The sequence below is a fragment of the Haplochromis burtoni genome, unplaced genomic scaffold (genome assembly GCF_018398535.1).
Source record: "Haplochromis burtoni strain Fernald_Lab_line unplaced genomic scaffold, NCSU_Asbu1 Contig_406, whole genome shotgun sequence".
Taxonomy (NCBI): Eukaryota; Metazoa; Chordata; class Actinopteri; order Cichliformes; family Cichlidae; genus Haplochromis; species Haplochromis burtoni.
Window position 1 is genome coordinate 23,396 of NW_024582767.1, and position 22,904 is coordinate 46,299.

The 22,904-nt window shown below is 40.0% G+C and overlaps 4 protein-coding genes across 6 annotated transcripts in view; 2 read left to right on the top strand and 2 right to left on the bottom strand.

Moving 5' to 3' along the window:
• Positions 1 to 636: 636 nt before the first annotated feature.
• On the bottom strand, positions 637 to 2,945 carry mrpl44 (mitochondrial ribosomal protein L44). The gene is made up of 4 exons (XM_005944676.2): positions 2,721 to 2,945; positions 1,812 to 2,280; positions 1,331 to 1,509; positions 637 to 1,212 (listed from the first exon to the last, which is right to left on the bottom strand). Exons 1-4 carry the CDS (start codon positions 2,894 to 2,896, stop codon positions 1,041 to 1,043), a joined length of 996 nt encoding a protein of 331 aa, XP_005944738.1. The 5' UTR covers positions 2,897 to 2,945; the 3' UTR covers positions 637 to 1,040.
• A 35-nt stretch (positions 2,946 to 2,980) lies between these two features.
• On the top strand, positions 2,981 to 5,498 carry dnaaf1 (dynein axonemal assembly factor 1). Its single transcript, XM_005944677.3, has 2 exons — positions 2,981 to 4,077; positions 4,167 to 5,498. The coding sequence occupies exons 1-2, from the start codon at positions 3,111 to 3,113 to the stop codon at positions 5,027 to 5,029; spliced, it is 1,830 nt and encodes a 609-aa protein (XP_005944739.1). The 5' UTR covers positions 2,981 to 3,110; the 3' UTR covers positions 5,030 to 5,498.
• Positions 5,499 to 5,507: 9 nt separating this feature from the next.
• Positions 5,508 to 11,349, bottom strand: mffa (mitochondrial fission factor a). 3 transcript variants are annotated; one of them, XM_005944673.3, is made up of 8 exons: positions 11,130 to 11,349; positions 10,282 to 10,499; positions 9,232 to 9,401; positions 9,014 to 9,105; positions 8,007 to 8,168; positions 6,440 to 6,496; positions 6,165 to 6,249; positions 5,508 to 6,078 (listed from the first exon to the last, which is right to left on the bottom strand). In XM_005944673.3, exons 2-8 carry the CDS (start codon positions 10,493 to 10,495, stop codon positions 5,947 to 5,949), a joined length of 912 nt encoding a protein of 303 aa, XP_005944735.1. In that variant the 5' UTR covers positions 10,496 to 10,499; positions 11,130 to 11,349; the 3' UTR covers positions 5,508 to 5,946. The 3 variants fall into 3 exon arrangements, with proteins under 3 accessions (XP_005944735.1, XP_005944736.1, XP_005944737.1); XM_005944674.3 differs by lacking the exon at positions 8,007 to 8,168 and having other exon boundaries at positions 11,130 to 11,348; XM_005944675.3 differs by lacking the exons at positions 6,440 to 6,496; positions 8,007 to 8,168 and having other exon boundaries at positions 11,130 to 11,348.
• A 559-nt stretch (positions 11,350 to 11,908) lies between these two features.
• The window catches only part of megf6 (multiple EGF like domains 6), a gene marked incomplete in the record, with an annotated part of 58,299 nt that continues 47,303 nt past the window's right edge, over positions 11,909 to 22,904 (top strand). The window contains 4 exon segments of the mRNA XM_014340852.2: positions 11,909 to 12,258; positions 13,165 to 13,299; positions 13,807 to 13,916; positions 14,233 to 14,337. Coding sequence (XP_014196338.1) covers positions 12,176 to 12,258; positions 13,165 to 13,299; positions 13,807 to 13,916; positions 14,233 to 14,337 — 433 coding nt within the window.

Sequence of the window (22,904 nt, forward strand, 5' to 3'; positions counted from 1 at the left end):
TCACAGTCAAAGATATCCACTACAGATAGAGGCTATTATTTTTAATCTAATTTTATTTAAGTTGGCATTAACTGTGTCGTATGCGCTGCAGGCATTTTAACGGCATCAACAACACAATTTAAAGATTGTGGCAGGTAGCGGCTATGTGAGTTACTTTATCTTCAGTTCAAATTGTGACGTGTACATAGAAGCAGACAGTACGCTCGGTGAGTTGTCTGAAGAATTGCAGCGGGCCACAACGCAAACTGAAACAAAGAGCATCATCTTGTTTCTAACGGGACAGCTCTTTGGTTGTGCTCCAGACAGCGCAAAGAGCGCCACTATTCTTTCTTTAACGCAACAGCGCCACTGTGCGGTATTGGTTACTACAAGATTGTAACTAGACCCAATGTTAATCAAGTCATTAAAAATGCACTGCGTCACTATATGAAAAAAAAATTAATGAAATACGTCAAGTATTAAAAGATACGTAAAATTCCTTAAACGCAATGCTTGATTATTTGTTTCAGGAAAATGTACGATCGAAAATTAATATTAGATATTTAAAGATATTTTAAGAATTTGTCACAGGAGCATGTGCAAATACCCTGATGAAATGTGTGGAGAAATATGAGTGAAAAAGAGTCAGAATGGATGTGTATTTTACACACTTTATTACAACTGAATAACATATTATTACATAATACAAAGTAAACCAAATGGTATTTGTATTATTTACAAGAGTATTTTGTGCAATGGACTTCAGAACCTCTGTTGTAATCTAGGGTGAGCTGACCAGTCTAGTTCACTACTGAAGATGTCATCAGTTACTGGAACAATATTCTGTCTGAGCCAGATCTTACAACATTTTTTATTAGAACATCAAGACTTATAGTGCTCTGCTTTGACTGAAGGACCTGACTTTTAAATACCCAACAAGAACCAGTTATGTCAAGTTCAGCACACTCTGCAATCAGTGGGAAGCCTTAAGTCTTCAAATGAGATTCCTGTCCGTCCTTGCCCCCTTTAAATGTTTTTTGCTGCAGCTTTAGAGATGTTAATTAATTGCTGGCTGACTGAATAAAAGGCTGCTGTTGTTGTTGTTGTGGAGAAAAGTCAAAGGGTCTGCGGTTCTCAGTGTAGCCATAAAGTTTCCGGAGGGCCACGCGAGCTGCTTCTTCCTCGGCTGCTGCAAGCGTCTCTCCTGGACCCTGAGCCAGTAGCTTCTTGTCACTGAATTAACAAAGAGGTGAGCAGACAAAAATGTAAATTCTTCATAGCATTAATTTTAACCCATCGCATCCGTTTTAAATTTAGAACAGTAACAACGCACGAACAACAGAACACATACCTGTATAAGCCAACAAAATACAGTGGCAACACTGTGCTGGCTCCAGCAGACCGGATGAGCCGAGGCTCCGGCAGAGGAGTTTTCCTCTTAGTAAGCTCTTCCACCAATAGTCCCATGGGGTTGACCACAGTCCACATATCAAAGAGGTCCTTTCCTATCAGCTGAGTCACCAGAAAATCCTAGGAAGAAAGTTGAGGTAGGATTAAAAGAACAAAATGTCCCACCACTGGGAAAAAAACAGTGGTGGTTTGTCCACATTTCCAGCAGTAGTGCTTCATTAGAGAGTTGAGGATACAATAACACAAAAATGTTTTAATGTCCAGATCTGGAGCATTTAACATTGCCTTCTGTAAGAATATTTCACCCAATTTTTGCATTGAATGTAGTCACCACAGCAGAGGCAACTGAGCAATGTGGACAAATTATGCTTCCTTTAAGCGAATTATTACGTGCCAATGATTTTGTGCCATAAGCGACCTACCCTGAGAAATAATCCAGTTCGCTCAGCTCCACTGCTTTCCTGCAGAGCTCCGATCACTGCCATGAAAGTAGAACAGAGCACATCATCTGGAACAGGGAATTCTGCACTCATTGTTAGGTCTTCAATGCCCAGATTTCTGGCTACATAAGTGAGGACTGCTGGACTGGTGAGGTGCCCTACAATACTCTCCACCCCGATGGCCGGGAGGCTCGGGAAGCTTGCCCTGCACCAGTCGATCAGGAAGCTTTCAGCGAACGCAGACCCCTTTTTACTCAGCTGCATATTATCTTTTAGAACAAGAGCGGCAGTCTCAGATTCCACACCCAACCCCTTTCTCTTCTCTTGCTCCATCTGCAGGTAACAGGGATTGATGAAGGCTGTTTTCAGGAGCTCAAGAGAGAAATTTTCATGCAGGCGATGGGTGAAAGCTTGAATCTCTGCATGGTAATCCCAGTGAGGCTGCTGGGATCTGAAGAAGAAGAAAAAAGTAAATACCAAACCGAAATAGGAGTGTACAGTGGCTAAAATCATGTCTAAAATCACTAAAAGCGTGTACAGAAAGTCTTAGAAGGCCATGGCCAAAGCATACGGTCATTAAAATATGACATTTTTATATATTAAATCAATGATGAAATTAGAAGATTAACCGAGATCACGGGGAGGATCTTGGTTTTCTACCCTTGGGCAAAGAAGCTTCGACAGCTAGCTATGCTTCTGGTGTTATTTGGAAAAACCATGAAACCAGTAACGCCACACGCAGCGCTTAAACATCTGCATTAAACAATTGTAAAATTGCACTAAAATGCCGTCCATATGCACGCTTCTCAACGGACTATGAAAAAATAAACACATTGAAACATCAAATACACGAATGGCCTTGAGACGCTCTCTAGTGATTTTTGGCGTTACCGTGGCGTCGGAGGTGGAGGTCCTTCCAGCTTCAACTTCTTCGCCATGAGGTACGTGTAAGCTTTCATCCATCGCTTTTTCTCTCTAACCTGTGACAGTGAAATATCCCTGCAGACGCGCTGGCAATGAATTCCTAATGTCAAAGCACCACGATTTAGTAAGTACCCTGACGCCATGTTGGGTCCCTAAACAGCAAGGTGCAACCACTAAAAGTGTCCGACACGGAGCAACAAAGCATATCCGGTAGGCTGGAGCGTAAAGACGGAGCGTTACCATGGAAACAAGCGTAAACGGTAACTAATATTAACGACCGGGGCAGGCTGCTGATTGCTATTTATTCGACTGTACAATTCAGAAACGCCTATAAAACCAATCGTTAAGAAGTATTGTATGTTTCTGATATCAATTTTAACGATATCCACTTCGGAAAATCAAGAAAGGATGGAAGATCAAGTGTTGGTAGCAACTGAAGTCGAAGGTGGGGATGCCCGAGAAAGTTCTGACAGCAGTGGAGCTCAAGAAGACCTTGGGAAAAAAGAGCTGCAAAGTTCACCTCAGGAGAAAAATGAAAAACACTCAGGACCACGGATGACCAAGAAATTCCTGAGAGACCACTGTAAGCAGAACAAACTGTACATAACACCATGCCACAATGATGTGCTGTATCTGCATTTCAAAGGTTTCTCCACCATTGAGAACTTAGAGGAGTACACAGGTCTGAAATGTCTCTGGCTGGAAAGCAATGGGCTCCAACGCATTGAGAATCTAGATGCTCAGACTGATCTGCGCTGCTTGTTCCTTCAGCAAAATCTCATATACAAGCTGGAAAACCTAGAGCCTCTGAAGAAACTCTGCACCCTGAACGTCTCCAACAACTACATACACATCATAGAGAACATCTCCTGCCTTCCTGACCTGAGTACTCTGCAGATTGCCCATAACAAGCTGGAAACTGTTGGTGACATAGAGCATTTGAGTCAGTGTCTGAACATTAGTGTATTAGACCTCTCTCACAACCTGTTACACGACCCTGATATCCTGCCTGTGCTTGAGGCCATGCCAGAACTGCGTGTACTGAATCTAATGGGAAATGAGGTCGTGAAAAAAATCCCAAACTACAGAAAAAATATGATTGTACGCCTCAAGCAGCTCACGTTTCTTGACGATCGCCCTGTGTTTCCTAAAGACAGGGCATGTGCTGAGTCGTGGGCAGTGGGAGGGCTGGAAGGGGAACGCCAGGAGAGGGAGCAGTGGGATACACGAGAGAGGAAGAAAATTCAGGAAAGCTTGGATGGAATGGCAATGATTCGGAAGAAGGCCCAGGAAAGACGCAGACTCAGAGAGTTACAGGATAAAGGTAATCAGCTTTCAGCTTTTACTACCCTCGTCTGTATACTGAGAGTAAATGTGGATGAATGTTTACACAGTATAATTGTTTCATTTCAGGGAAAACCGATGCTTCCTCTACTCCAGAAACTACTACTGAGGAAAACGGTACCCAGATTTTAACTTCTTCACAAGGTGACAAGATACAAGCTTTTGTGCAGGACTGCCTGGATGTCTATGAAGAGTTCTTAGAGAAACAGTCAAAACAGGGACTTCTTGAAAATCAACCAGCAAGTAAACATCTTGAGACCAAGGAGGCAGGTCAACTCCTGATGAGAGAGCAGTTAGATGAAGATACCCAGGACCATTCTCCGATAACGCACACCGTAAGAGAAGAGAAAGGAAGGGAAAAGATCCCAGCAGATGAGCAAGGCAGTACTGTAGGGCACATGTTAGAGACAGAAAATAAACAAGAAAAACAGTCCAAGAGAAATGAAGCAGAGAGAGAGCAGAGTAAAAACAAACAGCCTCCCCTTCCTGAAGCCGATGACGATGTACTGGTACATAGTCCTGGACCACGGATTACAGAGCTACAAGATGCAGAGCTGCTGGAAACCATTCACCTTCCTCCAGCAAGTCGCTCATTGCGTATTGATGAGTTGCCTGATTTGGAAGATGTGGACACAGAAGACTTTAACGCAGCGTTCTCTTGTAGGCAGGCCTTTAAACCAAAAATAGAAGTCATATCAGGTGACAGCAACAGGGAAGCACCAGCTGGGATTCAGAGTGACAGCATCTCCACATCCGCTCCAGCTAAGAGCTTTTTGTTCCTAACAAGTGGCTGCGACAAATCACCGGCTGTCTCTGGCAATTCTACATCGCTGGTGTATCCAGAGGATGAGGGTGCGCCTTCCGACCCGTTAAACTCAAAAATAAACCGAACCTCCTCTCCACCATGCTGCCTGATCGAGGAGCTTGAGTAATACCTTGATGTCAATAAATTTGAAATATGAATTAAAATAGTAAACTGCAATTCAATCTGTAGCATATTTGTGATAGCCGTTTTGTCTGTGTGCTTGTCAGCTGTTATACTGTGAAAAGAATAAATTCAGGACTGATTTGGTCAGTATTCTCGGGGGGAATTATACGTTTACTCTTCACATTACAGCAACATTTTATATAATTTTATTTCATTCAGGGTTTTTCCCAGACAACTGTGGTCCTTTGTGGTTTAATACAGTGCAATGGGTAAGACAATGCTAGCTGTTTTGTAACAGATATGTATAATTTTTGGTTACTTCTGACCATTTCAAAAGCAAATGTATCTATTTTGTTTGAGAGAATCCACCCAAATAAATACACTTGTAAATTTTAGGCTTTTTTCCTCGGGAGACATTTAACTCCTCTACAGGAAAAACTATGTTAACGTCTCAATAAAAATACAAGACCACACATGACTGGTACGGTTTTACTAAACTTTATTAAATTTATCAACCAAGTCACATATTACTCTTAGTATTCAGCATTACCACCATGGAGCTGTATGTCCCCACACTACAGCTTCTTATTTTATTTTTTTTTTTTGGGTGAACTATATACTGTGCCTCTGGATGAGGTCCGATTGACATGAACAAATATTTACAACAACTTAGCAATGGGCAGCAGAATTTGAGAATAAAAACAAAACACAAGAAAAATGGAATAGAAGGAACAAAATAAGAGTACAAAAATAAAACTGTACATGTTTAAATAAACAAAATCAAAATGTTGAGCCTATGTGCAACAGGCCTTGCACGTGCTAACATCTCCTCACACAGGGGTTAAGTGCAGTGAGCAGCTAACTGATAGGATAAAGGATAATACGTTCTTGTCATGTGGATGGCGGAAACACAGGCCGGCTCTAACGTCGCAACCACACCCAAGTGTTGATGAGCCAGAAAGCGACGGTGACGGAGTACAGGATCATCTCTCGCTTTGTTCGCTCTTTGTTCTCTTCCTCCAAATGTTGGAGTCTCCGGTTCAACTTGATGAGCTGTTGCCAAATCAAAAAAAAATGTTTTATCAGTCTGGCCTCTTGCACCACACAAGACAGAATTCATTTATTTATCATGAGCTAACCTGCCGTCGAAGTGTTGTTGCATCGACCACAGTCATGTCATCAGCTGTCCCATCCAGAGAGGGTTCATATGTTGACAGTGCAAGCCTTAAAAAGAAAATGGCTAGTTTGAGAATCACAAAATAACCAAGTCACAGCAGCACACGGCACATTCAAATACGCGGAACAATTTAACAATGGCAATGTAATTTTTATAGATATCTGTGTCCTACCACTCAAGGTAGGAAAGGATGAGGACAAGGAGAGAGGAACAAAACGAAGTGCCAGATGAAGTTACCTGGAATCATGCAGGGGGTGGGAGCTGGAAGCCGACCCCCCTCGCAGTGATGATTTGCTAAGGGGTGGGGAAAGACAGAGTTGGGAAAAGGCGAAAGAGATATAGAGAAACCAACAATGTTGCATCCATGCACACAACTTGGATGTCTTTAATGCACCTAGACTTTCTCTAATTTTCTATTCTTTCTAGTCCTTTTAAAAAGTCTTATTTCCCTAAAGTTGTTTTCAGTGTCTTAAAACAAGTCACAACTATATCACTTTAGTCTTCAAAGGGGACAAAGAATGTGGGTAAGTGCTCTAAAAATACCTTTTTAAGCATACAGAAAATATGAATTTGTGAGCAATATTTAGAAGATCCATTTTCACCTTATTCTTTCCTTAAAAAGCTAAACAATTAAAAGGTCAAACACTTGCAAAACTCCTTGGAAAGTTCAGTAATGAATCCACATGCTCTGCACAGCGTTTAACTCTGGAGTAACTGAAGTGTTGAACCTGAAGGTGAAATAAGTTGTCAGCACTACTTCACTTTCTCTTTAATACACCATCTCTGAAGTTTCAAAGGACGATAAAACAAATTCCTCAGTGTGAATTATTCCCTTTCTTACAAAGCAAACATTTATGGTGTTTGAGAAGTCAAAGTTAGGGTTGGGCGATTGGACGAATATATCGACTATCGACGATAGACAGCCCATTGGCGATCGTTTTTACAAGGGCAATTTATGTATTTATTCGCCCATGAGTAAGTTTGCTAATAATGATGGAGCTAATAGAAGCAGTCAACAAAAGAATAAATAAATAATAGCGCGGTTTTAACAGCACCCTCTTTCATCTGTGAGCAAATGCACCCTCCTCAGAGTGTGCCCAAATGCTTGTTGATGGAGCTGCAGAAGCTGGTGATAGCCTAGCATACTGAGCCGGATGGTGGACACGTACATGCTCATGCAAGTTAGTCGTGTTTGAGTACTTTGCTTGCTCGGACAGCCCTAATTTTTTTGGAAATTAGTTCGTCCATGTTTGGACTTCTATGATGTAAACGCGGAAATCAGTCCGTGCATGATCATATTGCTCCACCCATCAAAAAGTCTGCGCGTGCGCGAACATATCGCCCATCATTGATTAGTGGACTGACGATGTAAAAGTTTTTACATATCGCCAAACCCTAGTCAAAGTGCAACTCAAACAACTTGATTCAACCACTGGTGGAAGTGGCGGTTCAGAGCTTCAGTTTTTTATTCTTCAACAAGCAAGGAACTTAGAAACCTTTTCTACATTTTCTGGGATTAATACATGTGTTATTAATACTGTTAAAGGTTAAAACTGGTTACAAGATTCTTGAGACTACACAACCTGTACCACATGACCCTCTCCCAATCCAATCCAAAACAAATGGTGCTTATGGGCAGAAATGAAAGTACAATTAATGCCATCTATCATGAAAATAGCTGTTGCAATTTTTACGGCCTTTTTAAACCAATACCCATTCGGGCAATTTTTTTTTTCAAAACCTTTAAGCAAAAAAAAAAAAAAAAAAAAAAAAAAAAAAAAAGACCAGATGATTGGGAGGTCACCTGCGAGGGTTCTCATCCAAGACCTCCAGGACGTGCTGGTAGGCCCGACGTGTAGTGGACTGGATGAAAGATAAGACACCACTAGCGCTGTAGAGGTTGTGTTCTTCAGCCTCGGTGAGAGGGGGGCATGGGTGAGCAATGGCTGGGGGGGAAGGGGTTGCACTGCTCAGTGCCCACCATTAAGAGCAGCAAATTCAGTAGGGAAGGGAAGAAGAGAGAGTACAAGAGAAGGAGGAAGGAAAGGGATAGAAATAAGGAAAGGAAACTGTCCTCCACTGACTGTGCAAAACTAATATCAGAGTGAAAGTGAATAGGCAAAAAGCAGCAGCCAAAGACTGAACCTGCCAACCACACCATGTTCTAACACATCTGGCAAGAAACAGGAATGCAAAAGGAGCTGATTTTATGTTTGATTAAGTGACTATTTTCTAGTTCACCATTCAGGCCAGACAAGGAACCTTGTTAACAGTACCAGTGTGCTGTGTTGCAGAAAGTGATCAGGACATGAAAAGTTTTTTTTTTTTTTTTTGTCCGAGAACTGTGTAATATTTTTCTCAAATATTAAGCCTAAAAATTTCTGTCAAAATAATAAAGTTGCCAAGCACTTGTAGTTTACACCAGGCCTTCAAACAAATACATGAAGCTACTAAAGCTTCAAATTTGAATTGCTTTGCATTAAAAGCAGTCTGCTTCACTAGTTCCTGTCAGTGCTTCCCCAGCTATTCCGGTCCTTCTGCGTAGAGGGGATAACAGTGTTCAAATTTGTAATTTATTTAAACTAATCAATTAATCTTTAAAGATTTCACAATTTGGAAATAATCTACCAATAAAAACATGTTGTTAATGTATTAAAAAGTAGCAAAAAGTTTCTGAATCAACACTGCCAGCAGCAAAAGCTCCTGACACAGTGGCTTACAATACAAGAATGAAACCAAAAGAACGATGCTGCATGCTTTACATGCACAAAGACGTAATAGCGGGTACCCAGTTAATGGACCCATACTCACGCTGAATCGTTGCGCATCAGCTGAGTGTTCTGACGGACAGCCGCATTCTCACTGGCTGAACGCTCCCTCCGTAAACGTCCCTGGGGCCGCAACTACAAGGAATAGCATTGACAACTGATTTTCTGGTTATGAGTTACACTAAGGACATTATCTTAAACACTGGGTGAATTGTACATAGTGTTCTCTGTAATAAAAAAAATTACTGATTTATCACTTACCACTTCCTCACTGTCTGGAGCCACCCGCTGATCGTCTTCCATGAAGTCCAGGGGTCGCTCATTGAGGGTGAGGACTCTGGGTGGAGTTTTAAGTGATAGCATTTCCAGTGGTGTTGACTGGATGAGGTCCAAGTCTCTGGGTCTGGGGAACTGGGAGTCATCACTGCCTCCTGACAAATGAAATGTACTGTGAGACTAACCTATCACTTCTAACACTTTAACAGTATGCTGTGCTTTTAATACAAAATTGAATGAATTCTAATCAATTAGTTCACACCTATAGTGGGAAAAAACAAATATCCCCTCTGCCATGCTACCTGTATGCATGTCAGCCCCTTCACATAAAAAGCAGTAAGTAACAGCTAAGTTGAGCTTAAAATTTGTGTTGCAGTGGCTTTTGCACTCATTTTTTTTCTTTTGCTTTTGAATGTCAAGCTTTGTTTTCCTTGTGTGAATGCACATCACTGTGCTGTGGTCATAGTTCAACAATGCTGAACTTTGACCACAGCACACCAGCGCTTCCTGAATGGTGTGCATGAACTGTGCTTTACTCAATGCAGGGGGCAAACTGCTCATGTGTAGTGCAACTCAGTGGAAATAATGTGAGCAGTGGTACTGATGTCACATTACGTAAAAGGTTCATGTTCATGTGGTTCTCTGTGGTGAAGCGAAACACAGAGACACGTGCTGTAGTAGTTCCTGTGTCCCACTTTACACCCCTTTTCATTCTCTTTCTTTATTAAATGTTCATAACTCCTCATGTATGGCTGTGTCAACGGAGACCATTTCTAGAGCTGGGTATGTCTTAAGATATCAAAGATATTGCGGCTAGTGTGATCACATCGCAAGATGGTTTGTAATTGTTACGTTAAAAGTGAAATAGTTGATGTGATCCTGGCAGTGAAACGGCATCTAGGAGCAAAGTCCTGTGGCACTGATAGAAGGAGTTCTATAATCTGCAAAAGACTGTGAGGAACTACCATAATGGTGAGTCACCAGTGATGTGCAGACAGTGTGACATAAAGGACAGAAAACATACAGTATACTAACCAGCAACCACAATTCTCTCTGGGACTTGCATTATAACACTGTGAGGGACCTCCTGCGATCCCAAATTAGGGTCCTCGAGGGCTGTTGGAGCCACTTTGAGCATCTCTGGGATGCGCATCCTTTGGCTTATACCCTCGGTGTACTCCAGCTCATAGTGGATACGGTTAATTTCAGCTATATCAGCCGTTGGAGAGGGGAATGTTGCTCCGTTCATTTGGCTGTTCATCAACACAGAATTAATTGTTAGTTAAACAAAAAAAAAATCCCTAAAGAAAGAGAACATGCTGATACAATAACCCTTTGAGCTAAAATAGTTTTGCTTCAGCCACACACTGAATAGCTGTTGTTATGCAGTGTGTGGCTTCAGCTGTTAAACCTAGCCCTAGCTCACAAAACCAGAATATCTCCTCTAGGGACACAGTGATACTTGGTGGTGCTTAACAGAGTAGTGGAGAGGGGATTAAAGATGGAACAGGCTTGTGATGTTATCATAAGTTATCACATGATGTATTCAGATTTTTTCAGAGTCAAGCAAAAGTCGAACATTGACCCCAAAGCAAACAACATTGATTTTAACATTAAAGAACTGCTGGTCTTATTACAGAGTGTTTATTTTAAAGCCCTTAATGCTCATAAGATGACAAGAAATGATTAACTTCAGGTTGCTGTACTAGCATAAGAAATATCTAATACATTACCCATGTAACAACATTCGGAAACTATTATCCACAAACATTTGCGGAAATACTTTGCATTCCAGCAAACAGGTTAGCTTCCGAAAATGAAATTGACAGAAAACACTTTAGCTTAGCGCCATTTCAAGCTAGCACGTTAGCCATATTTCTTACCGTTTAGTCTGTTGCCACGGGCCGCTGTTTCGTCGAAGAACTTATTCAGAAATTTTTTGACGGAACAAACCTGAAGTCGGAAATGTAAAGCTCAGTTTCAAGTATTTTAGGTATTACAGGTGAATTAGCTGTTAAGCATCTCTATGTTGTGAGAGAGGACCTTCCCCTCTTCCTGCTTCTTCCTCTGTCTGCACGCTAAACCGGAAGAGGCGTAATTCTGGGGAAGTTATGTCATTAGTACCAAGCGCTGAAATTAAAAGCAGAGAAAAAACTGGACATATGTGCAAACAGTACAGCCTAAAACAATATAATTTGTCTAACTTGTTAGTTTATTGTAGCTTACCATTAAATAGCCTGTATTTAAATATTCTACATGCTTTCAGAAATGACTTTAAGTCACCATAGTAGGTGTTTTATCTTTTTTTTTTTTTATTGTGGCTTATTTAATTTGGCAAAGAATCCGTCCATCCATTCGCTTCCGCTTATCCTTTTCAGGGTCTCGGGGGGCGCTGGAGCCATCTCAGCTGTCATGACTTTACGAAACGCAATAACATAATTTATCTGCACTGAATGTTTATTGATCTGCTTTATTGTATTCAGTAAAGCTTAATATATATAAAACTGTTGAAAGTAGTTTATTTTTATTTTATATGCACATCGAATCATTTAAAAAAATCAGAATAATTTAGGAGCATTTGTCGATATAGCCTTTTGATGAAACTACATATTTTGTCTTATAAGCAAAGCTGGCTGTATTACTAATGAGTGCACATGTCAGTGTTGCCGGAGGTTTGGAGAGATGGCCCCACAGTCACTGTGGGTGGTGCCTTTCTTCGGAGCCATTCAAAGGCAGCCTTTGACATGAGACAGTTGCCCCTCTGCGTAACAAGCAAACGGGATATCAGGGATATCATTGCAGGATAAACAAAAGTCGTGAGTCATGTTTAAAGGAGGACTTTCATAAATGTCAGGATGCTCTTCATTTAACAGGCACAGAGCCTGCGCCGATTGAGTACTTCTGACCGTGGTTGTAACCGGCTGAAATTATGTTCCCACATATTTTTATTTTGTGCGTAATATTATTTGGCACTATGCATATCGCGTCATCTTTGGAGCTGCAGCTTGGCATGTAAGTAAAGTGTTTTGGGTTTGTTTTGGGGTTTTTTTGGTTTAACATCGTTTCCACTGCTTTCCGTTTGCACTGTGAGCACACACTTGAATATATGATCAGGTGAATGAGAAAGATTTGATGCTTTTAAATATGACAGAAGCAGCGTGCGTTAGATTGGATTTTTAAAAGAGAGATTCTGAGTTTAAACTCTGTTGAACTTTTGATTTCACCATTTATAATTCTCACTTTACTTCACTCTGTGTTTTTCTGCTCAATGACCACTAGGAGTCTCTCTTTCGGGTCCCCTCGTGCATGCGTGTCCACTGTTTTTGTAGCGCGGATGTAATGTGCATCTGCATAATAACTTCCAAAGGAATGTGCTTTTCCTTGGACTGTACTTGAGGGTTTTGAATTTAAATAGACTGTGGAGGACATGATTGATTCTTTCATTACCAGAGAAGAAGAATATTTCCTCTAATTAACTTCAGGTTGCCCTATACTGAAGCCAGATGGTTTGAGGAGGAGGACACCTATGGATAGTTTACCTGCACTCACAACATAAACAGATGCAGGCTCCTTAAATAGAAGCTTACAAAGTTTAAGATTTGAGGCTTTTTTTTTTTTACATCAGTGCAAAACAATACACTTGCACTTTATTTTGTAGATTTACATTGTAACAATTAAAATGTGGTTGTTTATCTAGTGATAAAAGCAGTAGACGGTGATAATGTGTAATACTAAAACAAATGAACATGTAGAACATGTATATATAACTGTTGTCTACCCCTCAACACAGTCACCTACCAACACATAGTGCTTTATTTGTATTTTTCTGTCTATTTACTGAAAGTCATCAGAAAAACAGATTTTTTCCCCCAAGTTTTTGCCATTTTGTTATATAAACTATGTGTTTTTCATGCCCAGGCCAAATGTTTGTGCTGACCAGGAGATGTCCATGGTAGGGAGCCGTCAACCTTGCGTCCAGGCTTTTACCCGCATGGTGAAGGTGTGGAAGCAGGGATGCACAAGCCACAAATGGTGTATGGGTGTTGAGAGGAGGTAAATGTAGACTTTTAAAATTTGTTTTGCCACTGGCGATCTCTCCGATAATTGCTGGGGATGACTTCTGTTCACGTGATCTGGGGCTGATAGTTGTAATGTTCATTCTTCTGATTAACAGAAGCAGTGACTAATTAGTATTACTACAGTTATTTTTGACTGTTTTATCCTTTACACTTATTGCTCTTTTATGCTTTTATATGCATTTATTTTGCTTTTGTGTTTTAATGCCATCTAACCTGCTAGCATGTTTTGGTACCTTGCCATAGCCCTCATCCTTCCCTCTTACTTCATCTTACCCTCTTACATGTTAAGCACTTTGGTACACCATGGTTTTTTAAATGTGCTATATAATTGTTGTTGTTGTTGTTATTAAACCAATTGGCTTTTGCATCTACAAAAATTGTTTAATGATGTGTTAAAAATCTTTTATACACTCAACATTACCTTCACAGGTAATACCTTATAATGTAATGACCTTAAAATTGTGAAATTTCCCCTCCTCAGGACAACGTACTACACAGTTTACAGGCAAGTGTACAGAGTGGATTTGCACACAGTCTACAGGTGCTGCCCTGGTTGGATTCAGAAGGGTGAAGAGAGAGGTTGTCTGCACAGTGAGTAATTGCATTTCATCAGCATGTATCAGATGGAGCTACTTTCAATACTGCTGTGAAGTTGCACTTGAAACAATAACTGAACCCGAAAACAGCCTGTTGTCTAAACCAGCAATGGGCAATTCATTTTCCCAAGAAGCCACATGAGAAACTAGAACTGTTGTGCAGTGCTGCACCAATAAGCTGAACTCAACAGTCTCTGTTTCTCATGTGGCCCCATCGGAAAATTAATTGCCCACTGCTGGTCAAGACTGTATGCAGAAGTGCACACATAACTTGGATATATCAGCAGCGTTGTGCTATGTGATACCTTCAGGGGTTTGCAGTGCCAATATGTGCTTCAATGGAGGGAGATGTGCTGAGACTGGAGACCAAATATGTCATTGTCCACTGGGCTTCAAAGGGACGCGATGTCAATATGGTGAGTATTCAGCTTCCCAGAAGATGAAAACTAAAGATTTTGCTAATTTATTAAATTGAAAATAAGTCACTGAAGTATGCAGGTAATTCAAAATAGCCAAATATATGTTTGGGAGCCGGCAAACACACTTATGTATATTCAGGGTCCAGTTCAGACCTTATGTGTTCACTCTGCTAAAGCAGAATGAGCCTGTCTTGTAGCTGTGATTGGACGGGGCTGCTCTGTGGGGGCTTTGGCTAGTTAAAGGTGGAAGAAGTGGGGTTTTTTTTGGGAGAAATGTTTTTTCTTTGAAGGCAAGAGCCTGGAGTGCTGTGGCTAACCCAGCTGAGCTTCCTCTTTATAAAAACTGCTCATTAATGAGACTGTCTTCAGTCCTTATTTTATATGACAGAAAAACTAAAACAAAAAATCTTCAGAAATAGAAATTTGGTTTCACCTACCAATATTTCCCCCTGGTTGAACACTTCCTTAATGCATTGAATTAATTGATTTGTTTGTTGAGTATTCTTTAAGGTTTGATAGTTTGGAAATAGGGATATTTCCAGTTTAGAAGCCAATGTGAACTCCCATGTCACTCAGTTATCAGCGTGCTTCTTGCACGGTATAACATAAGGCAGCCAGTTGATGGTTAGCATATACTTACATGTGCAACCAGTTTCCTGTACAAGGTCTCTTTCAGCTGAACAGCTGTTTGCCAGATCACTGCTCAGAGAAAGGACAGTGAACATTTGACAGGGACCAACCTTTCACTCCCTTCCAGTCTTTGTACTAAGCAAACCAGACATTTGCTGCAACCTTTAAATTACTGCGGAGATACAAAGGCAGCACGTGTGTTCTTAGCAATAACCTACCAGAAGGTGAATAAGTGTATTTGCTAAAATGTGGCTTCCTTTAAAATGCATCTAAGCAGTATCTATTACTTAAATTGCATTTAAATAAGCCAAAACAACTTAGAAATAATAATTGTTGGAGATAAGGACTTCTACACAAATAAATAAACTGGACATAATCAAAACCTCTAAAATCTCAGCCTTTCAGTTCTTAATGAACTGCAACTGAGCAACCTGGCATCTGTCACAAATAAATAGCGAACATCTGAAGTAAAGCAGAGTTAAACCCTTATTATTCTTCTTGTCTCTTGTTGCCATCATTGTCTATTCTTTCCGCTCATTGCAGTCTAAGTAACTCTAGTTTTTGTGTGCTTGTTGCTGTTTTGGAGAAGTCCTGCAAAGAGAGAATGGTGAGCGGAAGATATTTGGTTTCTAGCCCCCCACATGCTCACAGAAACGCAAACATGCAGGCAGACACACACATAAGCTTTGCTGTTAGATTTCCCAGGAGAAGGGGCCTGCCAGAGGTGTAACACAGTCCTTCCTCTTGCTAAGATGTTTTCACACAAGCCTGTTGTTGTTTGTTAGAGGCAGCGCTCGCGTTTGTTTTCACGCGGGTTCTTTGGTTTTCACACATCTAAGTGATGGATTGGAAACAGAGATGTTATAATCAGGACTTTCATCCTCTCTCTTTCACGTCCTCTTTGTGAACGCACGTCTTGCTCTTCTCTTTCTTGAAAACACTTTTCCTTCTCTCGTCTCGTGAGACAGATTTATCCACAGTCTTCTGCCAGAAACATTATGCGCCGAGAGAGTCAGCCAAGCTTCTGTGTTCAGCCAGGTTCCTTCCCTCGCAACCTTTGCCTGATGCGGCATCAAAGACACGCACTAGTCATTCTGATTTGTGTGGGTTTAAGCAAATTACTATTGTTATTAACCTGCTTTCTTTATTAGATTCGTATTGTGAGATTTCACATTTCAAAATGACACTTTTTTTCTTTCCCGTGTGAGATTCGAGTATGATTTAGAACAAACAGGAACAGTTAAGAAGAAGGAATGCTGACCTCTGTCGTTTTACCTCAGAGTCATAAGTTAAAGGTAGCTGTCGTGCGCTTTGGCCGTGAAGATGTTTCACAAGACTTTGGTAGACTTATAGTCCATCCCTCGTGTCTGAATCCTTTGCCATGTGCATTTAATCCCGCTGCATGTAATGTTTCTGGTGTTTGTCAGTTTGTACACTGACCAGTCTTTCAGTATCTATATTATGTTCTGCACCTGCACTGGAGGCCGACGTACTGCATGAGAACAGCTGCTTTGTCAGATAGATAAATCTCAGTTTAAAAAAAAAAAAAAGTACTCACAAGAATTAGTTCAACTTCTCTGCTTTCTTTTCACTCAGAATTAGTGTTGTGTTATTTTTTTTAAGTCAATAGTGCTTGTTGATTAAATTAGGGCTTCACCTGTCATTGGACAAATTACAACGTTGTTATTGATTGCAGCATAGCAGCAACTTTAACCCACATTTTGGCAACTTTACCCCCTTGGTGTTTTTACACTACAACTCTCATCAGATTGTTTCAAGCCTCAAAAACAAGCACGAACTGGGTTTTGATGTAACAGAAAAAGAGAAAGGATTATCAGTATTTACAAAGAACCACAGTGAATATTTCAGATTGTGTGTTGGAGCTGGGCACTCTGAAACTTTTGTGATGGATCCTGTTGCTTATATATTAATAGGGGTTCTTCTCTTGAGGTGCAAAATACATTAAAAAAATACATTACATTACACATTATTTAAATCAAGCACATAAACTGATTCGCTAATGTCTGTGACACACAATTTACTTGTCTTAATTTTTGAGCTTTATATTGAAATTAACTGATTCCACTTAAGTTCAGAAAACGTTTTCAGCTGTAAATCTAACCACATGTATGAGCGCTATTTGGGGATTGCACTCACTGCTCTTTTGCCCCATTTAGTAAATCTGGGCCTTAAAGACTAACTTAAGGGGAGTTGGTACTACAGGAAAGGAAAGAAAGCGTGAATGTGAGTGAATTTTACACTCCCAGGAAAATAAATAGAAGACTTTTCTGTCATTTAAAGCTAAAAAGGTAATCATATTTCAGTATTTTGTTTACAGTTGCTAAAAAAGGTGATTGGAGAATTAAAGAACTTGTTTTTTTAGAGTGAAAATTGCAATTCATTAAATGACAATGAGTTCATTTTTTTAATTACAAGCCTGACTTTCTCGTAGCAAACGACTTCCTGTCACTATTCATCCTGTCACTATTTCTTAAGATATATAACAAAGTGCGTTGTGAGGACAAAGGATATGTCAGCCTTGCCTTTTCACCACAGCAGATTTAGACTTCAAAAGAGGCAAAATATACACTGAGAAAAAGCCGAACATTCTGACTCTGGTTTTAGTTCAAGTTACAATCCAGGCACTGCTCCCCCTCGCCTCTTTTCAGCACTCATCACTGACTGACTTTCTTGAACTGTTACTTTCTTTGGTGCTCTGGCCAAGTCGTGGTGGTAGAACCCACTGTGTGTTGTGCGGGCCAGCTGACCACCTGCTTCTCATTTCTGATGTGAGACAGTAGGCATCATCCAAGGAAATCTATGTCAGCCACTGACACCAAGGCGGGGGTGTTGACACTGGGAGGTCATAAACAGCCTGCATGTTGCCCGAAGCATGTGTTGAGACTCTGGAGCCGGCTCTGTAATAGTTCTATTTATCCCTACTTGTGAATGCCACTCTGTCTCACTCTGTTAAGCCTTGGATTAGGCTTTGCTTTGGTTAGATTGGTGCATGTATCTGTATAAAATTAAGAGACCATGGGCACATAACAGCGTGAGGACAGAAACCATCTGGTCCTCACTAAAGAAGCCTTGGCTGCTTTCAGTGCACTTTTGGAACAGTTGTTATGAACGGTGCTTAAGACTAGATCTTGTTGTAGTGGGTGTTTTTAATGAGACAGCGATCAAAATCAGTAGAAATTACAACTTTCTTTCAAAAAGTTAACCGATATAAGTTGTGATATTATAGGTAGCAACATCCAAACAAACTTTGTTGGGAATGTATGGTAGAACAAAGATTTTTCTAACACAAACAAAGTCACCAGGCGGTGTGTGAATTAAACTAAGTATATGTAACAACAGAAGTGGACTGGACAGTTTTATTTCCAGACTTTAAATCTGAGGAACTCTGTTGACAGCCTCGGGGGAATTGCAGTTTCAGTGTAAATCACATTTTCTCTCATGGAATCTTCTTTCTTCATTTGAACTTGAATGTTTGATTCTGCGGACCTTGGGTTGTCTATTATGGGATCACTTCTCACCCCAGTCACTGAGCTCCTGTCTGGACGGGATTTCTGTCAGATTAAACACACCAATCTTTATCTGTGTCAGTGTTTGAACACTTGTGTACATATTTTTACAAAGGTGTGAATTAGGTCGGGCTTGATTGTATGACATAAAGCTGAATGGATGTTGCAGGAACACGTCTGCAGTCTTTAGTGTGGTAGATTACAGTAGGTCGTCTCTGAAAGTTTTCTTCTGTGATTGCCGAATGAAAAGGCTTCAATACAACTGAAGTTCTCTATGACTGTATTAAAGTTTTTCGATGAGCTACTGAAATGGGAAACAGCTATAGCTATAGAGGGAGTGGCTTTTCCTGCAGAGTTGTTAGGATGACTGCAGTAAATAAAACAGTGGGAGACAGTGACTCAGTTACCACCAGGTCTCTTCTGTTGTGTATTTACTTTTGGTACAGGAAGCAGAGACTCTGTTTATTATGTGCATTTGACTATGTAAAACAGATTATAAACAGTCTGGCATAAATGGCTGCAGTTTTGTTTGGATGTTGAAATTTTCTCTTAAGTCTTGGATTTTGTTGACTGTGTTTGTGCATTTTGATTTGTTTTACAGTATTTCAACAGTGAAATGTGTCCTAGAGAATCGGGAGTTATTTTTGTTCGTGTTGCAGCAGGTTTATATGTGCATGTGTTTGGATTTTCATGGTTCTCCTACCTAAACGTTCTCACACCTAAATGTTGTTTTTGTCATTAATGTGTTTGAACAGGACTGGCTCTAGAGCCCCAGTTTTTAAGGCCAATATGGAAACCACTGGAAAAATATTAAGAGGTAAAACAATGTAGACTGAAAGCAACACAGCAGTGTGCTTATGAGAGGAAAAGTACTGCAGAGATGTAAGGTGTGCACTTTGAGTGCTTTGGTCAGTCGGTCTGGAAAAGACGTTACTACATTAATAAAACTTAGCCTATCTGAAAGAAGGAAATACAGCCAGTAATAATGCAAACCCAGTAAATTAACAGATGTATCAATATGACACTTGGTTCATTAAGACATAGAAGAATCTGATGTATTACAATCAAGTATTTCATTAAATCATGTTTAACTTAATTACATTAAAAGACAGTTTTAGTTTTTATTCTTTCAGCTCCAGCCTCTGTGGTGTTTATCAGTAAAGAATGAATACAAAAATAGGAATCATGTACAAATTTGATATAAGGTCAGCAAGTATGAAAAAAGTAATCTTTTTTAGGATTCATATGTAAATGCTTTTGGAAAAATAGAAATATTTTTAAATAAAAATAGCTTGCAGCCAACATGAAAAAAACAAAACAACACAAGAACATTGGTTATACTAGTCGATATTCAGAACTGATTCTTATCTGGAAAAGATAAACACTTTAATTGCTGTTAAAAAGTTTTAGACTCTCCACACACAGATGTCTGAGGAACTTCAAAGAATGGGGATGCTATTTTCTGGGAATTGATTGGTCAGTAGGTGACGATTTCATACATGTTGAGCTCTAATCTGGAACCTAATCTGATCTGTGTTAGCTCACAGCATATGTTACCGTGGCAAGCTACCGCAGTAAGAAGTTAACCATGTTCATAGTACTGAAAACCAGGTTTAACCCTGAATTTACCAAGGAAGATTCAACTAGCTTTGTAGAACAGCTTCCTGCACTATGAACCAAGTCCAGCATATCCAGTGTATCTTTTTGTTTTCTGGATTCACTTTCCTCACCACTGGTGACCAGGATAAGCGCTCACACAAAGCTGATTATCAACTCCTTAAATTAAACCAGAGTTTCCACTGCAGGTTGATATGATGGGGTTGGCGTTGGCAGCATCTAACCAGTATAAAAGGGTTTTTTTCACAGGTCATAACACTTTTCTTCCACAGAAAATGATCCCTATGAGTGCTACCTACACCAGAGACATCAGCTGGTGTTTCAAAAATCGCTACAAAATATAAAATATACACCTGTAAAATACAAAACTGTTGTAAAGAAACATGGTTAACCATGTTTAACACTGAAGTTACACAAATAAAACAAAATCCTGTTTTGTAGTACTGGCTTTAGGCTCTGGTTGTTGTGTTTGTAGCATTTCAAACACATATTACCAGCAGGGAAGTTTCAGAGTGCCTTTGGGAACATCAACACTCATAACATGATTGAAGGTGTTTCTTTACTTATATATATATATATATTATATATATATATATTTTTTTATCATATAAATGCCACTAATGATATCGGCAAACACCTAATATCGACTGAAATTGACTGACATATATGATAATGGTCGAGCTTTAGTTGGGTTCTGCAGATTTGCACATATGCTAAGCTCATTGCATATTTCCTCTTTGAGTATTCTGTGGAGGTGTTTATGCAAATTCTTGTACTTTACGCTTGACTGTTTCCATTTTTCACACAAGAAAATTAATGTTTCCTTCATACATCATTTAGGACCGGTTCAGGGAACATACTGGAAATTGTTAACTCTAATCCATTGGGTTTTGAATATAGCTAAAAAATATTTGCAACTTGGAAAAGATTCAGGAAAAATGATTTGGTAATGTCTTCACTTGGTATGGTGTATATCCTTTATAGAGCCTCTGCCAGTGTTTAGTCCTCTGTCTTCTACTGCTTTCACATGTCTTTGGCAGTAATATCACACATTCCTGGACTTGACTCTGGACAGAAAGAAAAATCTGTTCAGGATGAATTTTTACTGGTATGCCTGTTCCTGCTCTGAACTTTAACAAGAGTGTCAGTGAAACAATCTGTCCTTCAAGAAAGAGAAAAAAACCATAGTCTCTTTCAGGTCTCTGGAAGTAATTAAGCTCAACGATGTAGTCAAGCCAAAATATCAATATGTGGTTACAATAAAAACATGGCTGAGGAAAAATAAATAAATCTAGTCCTAGATTTAATTTGATAGAAATGTTCGTGAAGACCCAGAATGAAGGTGTATAACGTCTTAGTAGCTCCTGTGGTTGTTCTCACAAAACAGTGATGTCTTTCACAGGTTTGGAAGGAATCCTCTTAACTAACATACCATGCGGGGAGTTTAGCTTCTCTAAGTCTTTCCGTGCACTTAGGTCATAGCAGAGCTCCAGGTGAGTTTTGAGCATTGTGCTTTAACTCCTAAGCAACAGAAGCAGATTGTTCTTTCCCTCTAGGTACAAAGGAGTCATTTTAGAACAGTTGTAGTTCCAAATCATTGTCAACAACTATGATCTTAACACAACCTGGGATATAAGACAGCACTCTAAAGTCCCAGCTCACACATGTGCAGCAGGCAGTAATTTATTTAAATTATGACAACTGTGTGGTTGTAATGATGGCAGGCTGGAGTGCTTATGTTGGTCTTGTTTGAAAGGTTTCTGCAACAATAATTTAGGTCATGGCTACTAAAGTCTGTGAGGTGTGGAAGTCATAACGTTTGTTTCTGACAGAACTGAAGTGCAAATGTCTAAATGACCTCTGACAGGTCGGTTGTTGCTTTGGCTAGCGCTTTGTGTTTTTAATAATAGTGGTTAATGAAAAGCTTCACTGAAGGTTCCTGTGCATCTCTGGCGTAATATGTGCTTAATGACTGAGAAACCAATACCAATCTCCCAAGACATGTTTTAAACACATGGTAGCAATCAGCTTTTGAAAACTGAGTTAAAAGCCGCAGATGCCTCTGGCTGAATACATCAGACCTTACAGCAAGTTAAAATTAAATGTTGAACTCTAATAGTGACTGGATGCCAGAGGTTTCCATGATCCACAGAAAAAACTGTATCATCATAGTTATAGTCATGTGTGATTTTTCAGGATAAACATAGTTTGTCTTCTTATTAAACACTGAGACTAAGACAGTGATAATGTTTGTTATGTGCTAGCGTTGCTTCCTTTGTGACCTGTGCACCCAGTCATCCTGTTTTCATTCCTGAAGTCTCTATATGTGGATGTAGGAATCATATGCCGAGACACAGACCGTGAATATGGCTCGTCTAACAGCAGGACACAGGGGGGAGCAAGGCAAGTGCTACATGATCAGCATAGCTATGAGAGGAGGGAGGAACATTAGATCAATTGCTGCCATGTGACAGGGAAGTAGCCACATGCTAAAAAAACACCCCGGCATCTTTTCAAATGCATTTAGCTATCATTTTTATCAGGTTAATGCTGAACAGGCCGCAGCTAATGGTCTGTGAGATGAGCCATGTGCACTCAAGGCTCACTGTTGAATTCCTACAGTAGCAGTGGAGTTATTCTTCCATGAACTCGGTTTGGCTGTGCTCTATAGTGTTAGTATTGGGTTTAGAAAAATAAGCCTAAGATAGAGGCCCCCTTTTTCGAGATTTTTGAAGTAGACAAGTGGTGAGTTTTCCACCAAGAAAGTGCCCCAGAGTTCTGAAAACTACT

Bases quoted from the DNA above. Each gene is read 5' to 3' on its own strand.
- mrpl44 (XM_005944676.2), bottom strand. From the start codon at position 2,896: ATGGCGTCAGGGTACTTACTAAATCGTGGTGCTTTGACATTAGGAATT. The intron at 2,281-2,720 runs GTAACGCCAAAA...CTTCTTCTTCAG, and splicing joins CCTCCACCTCCGACGCCACG to ATCCCAGCAGCCTCACTGGG. The intron at 1,510-1,811 runs GTAGGTCGCTTA...CTTTCTTCCTAG, and splicing joins GAACTGGATTATTTCTCAGG to GATTTTCTGGTGACTCAGCT.
- dnaaf1 (XM_005944677.3), top strand. From the start codon at position 3,111: ATGTTTCTGATATCAATTTTAACGATATCCACTTCGGAAAATCAAGAA. The intron at 4,078-4,166 runs GTAATCAGCTTT...GTTTCATTTCAG, and splicing joins CAGAGAGTTACAGGATAAAG to GGAAAACCGATGCTTCCTCT.
- mffa (XM_005944673.3), bottom strand. From the start codon at position 10,495: ATGAACGGAGCAACATTCCCCTCTCCAACGGCTGATATAGCTGAAATT. The intron at 9,402-10,281 runs GTTAGTATACTG...TTCATTTGTCAG, and splicing joins AGAGAGAATTGTGGTTGCTG to GAGGCAGTGATGACTCCCAG. The intron at 6,497-8,006 runs GTGACCTCCCAA...CCCACCCCTTAG, and splicing joins TTGGATGAGAACCCTCGCAG to CAAATCATCACTGCGAGGGG.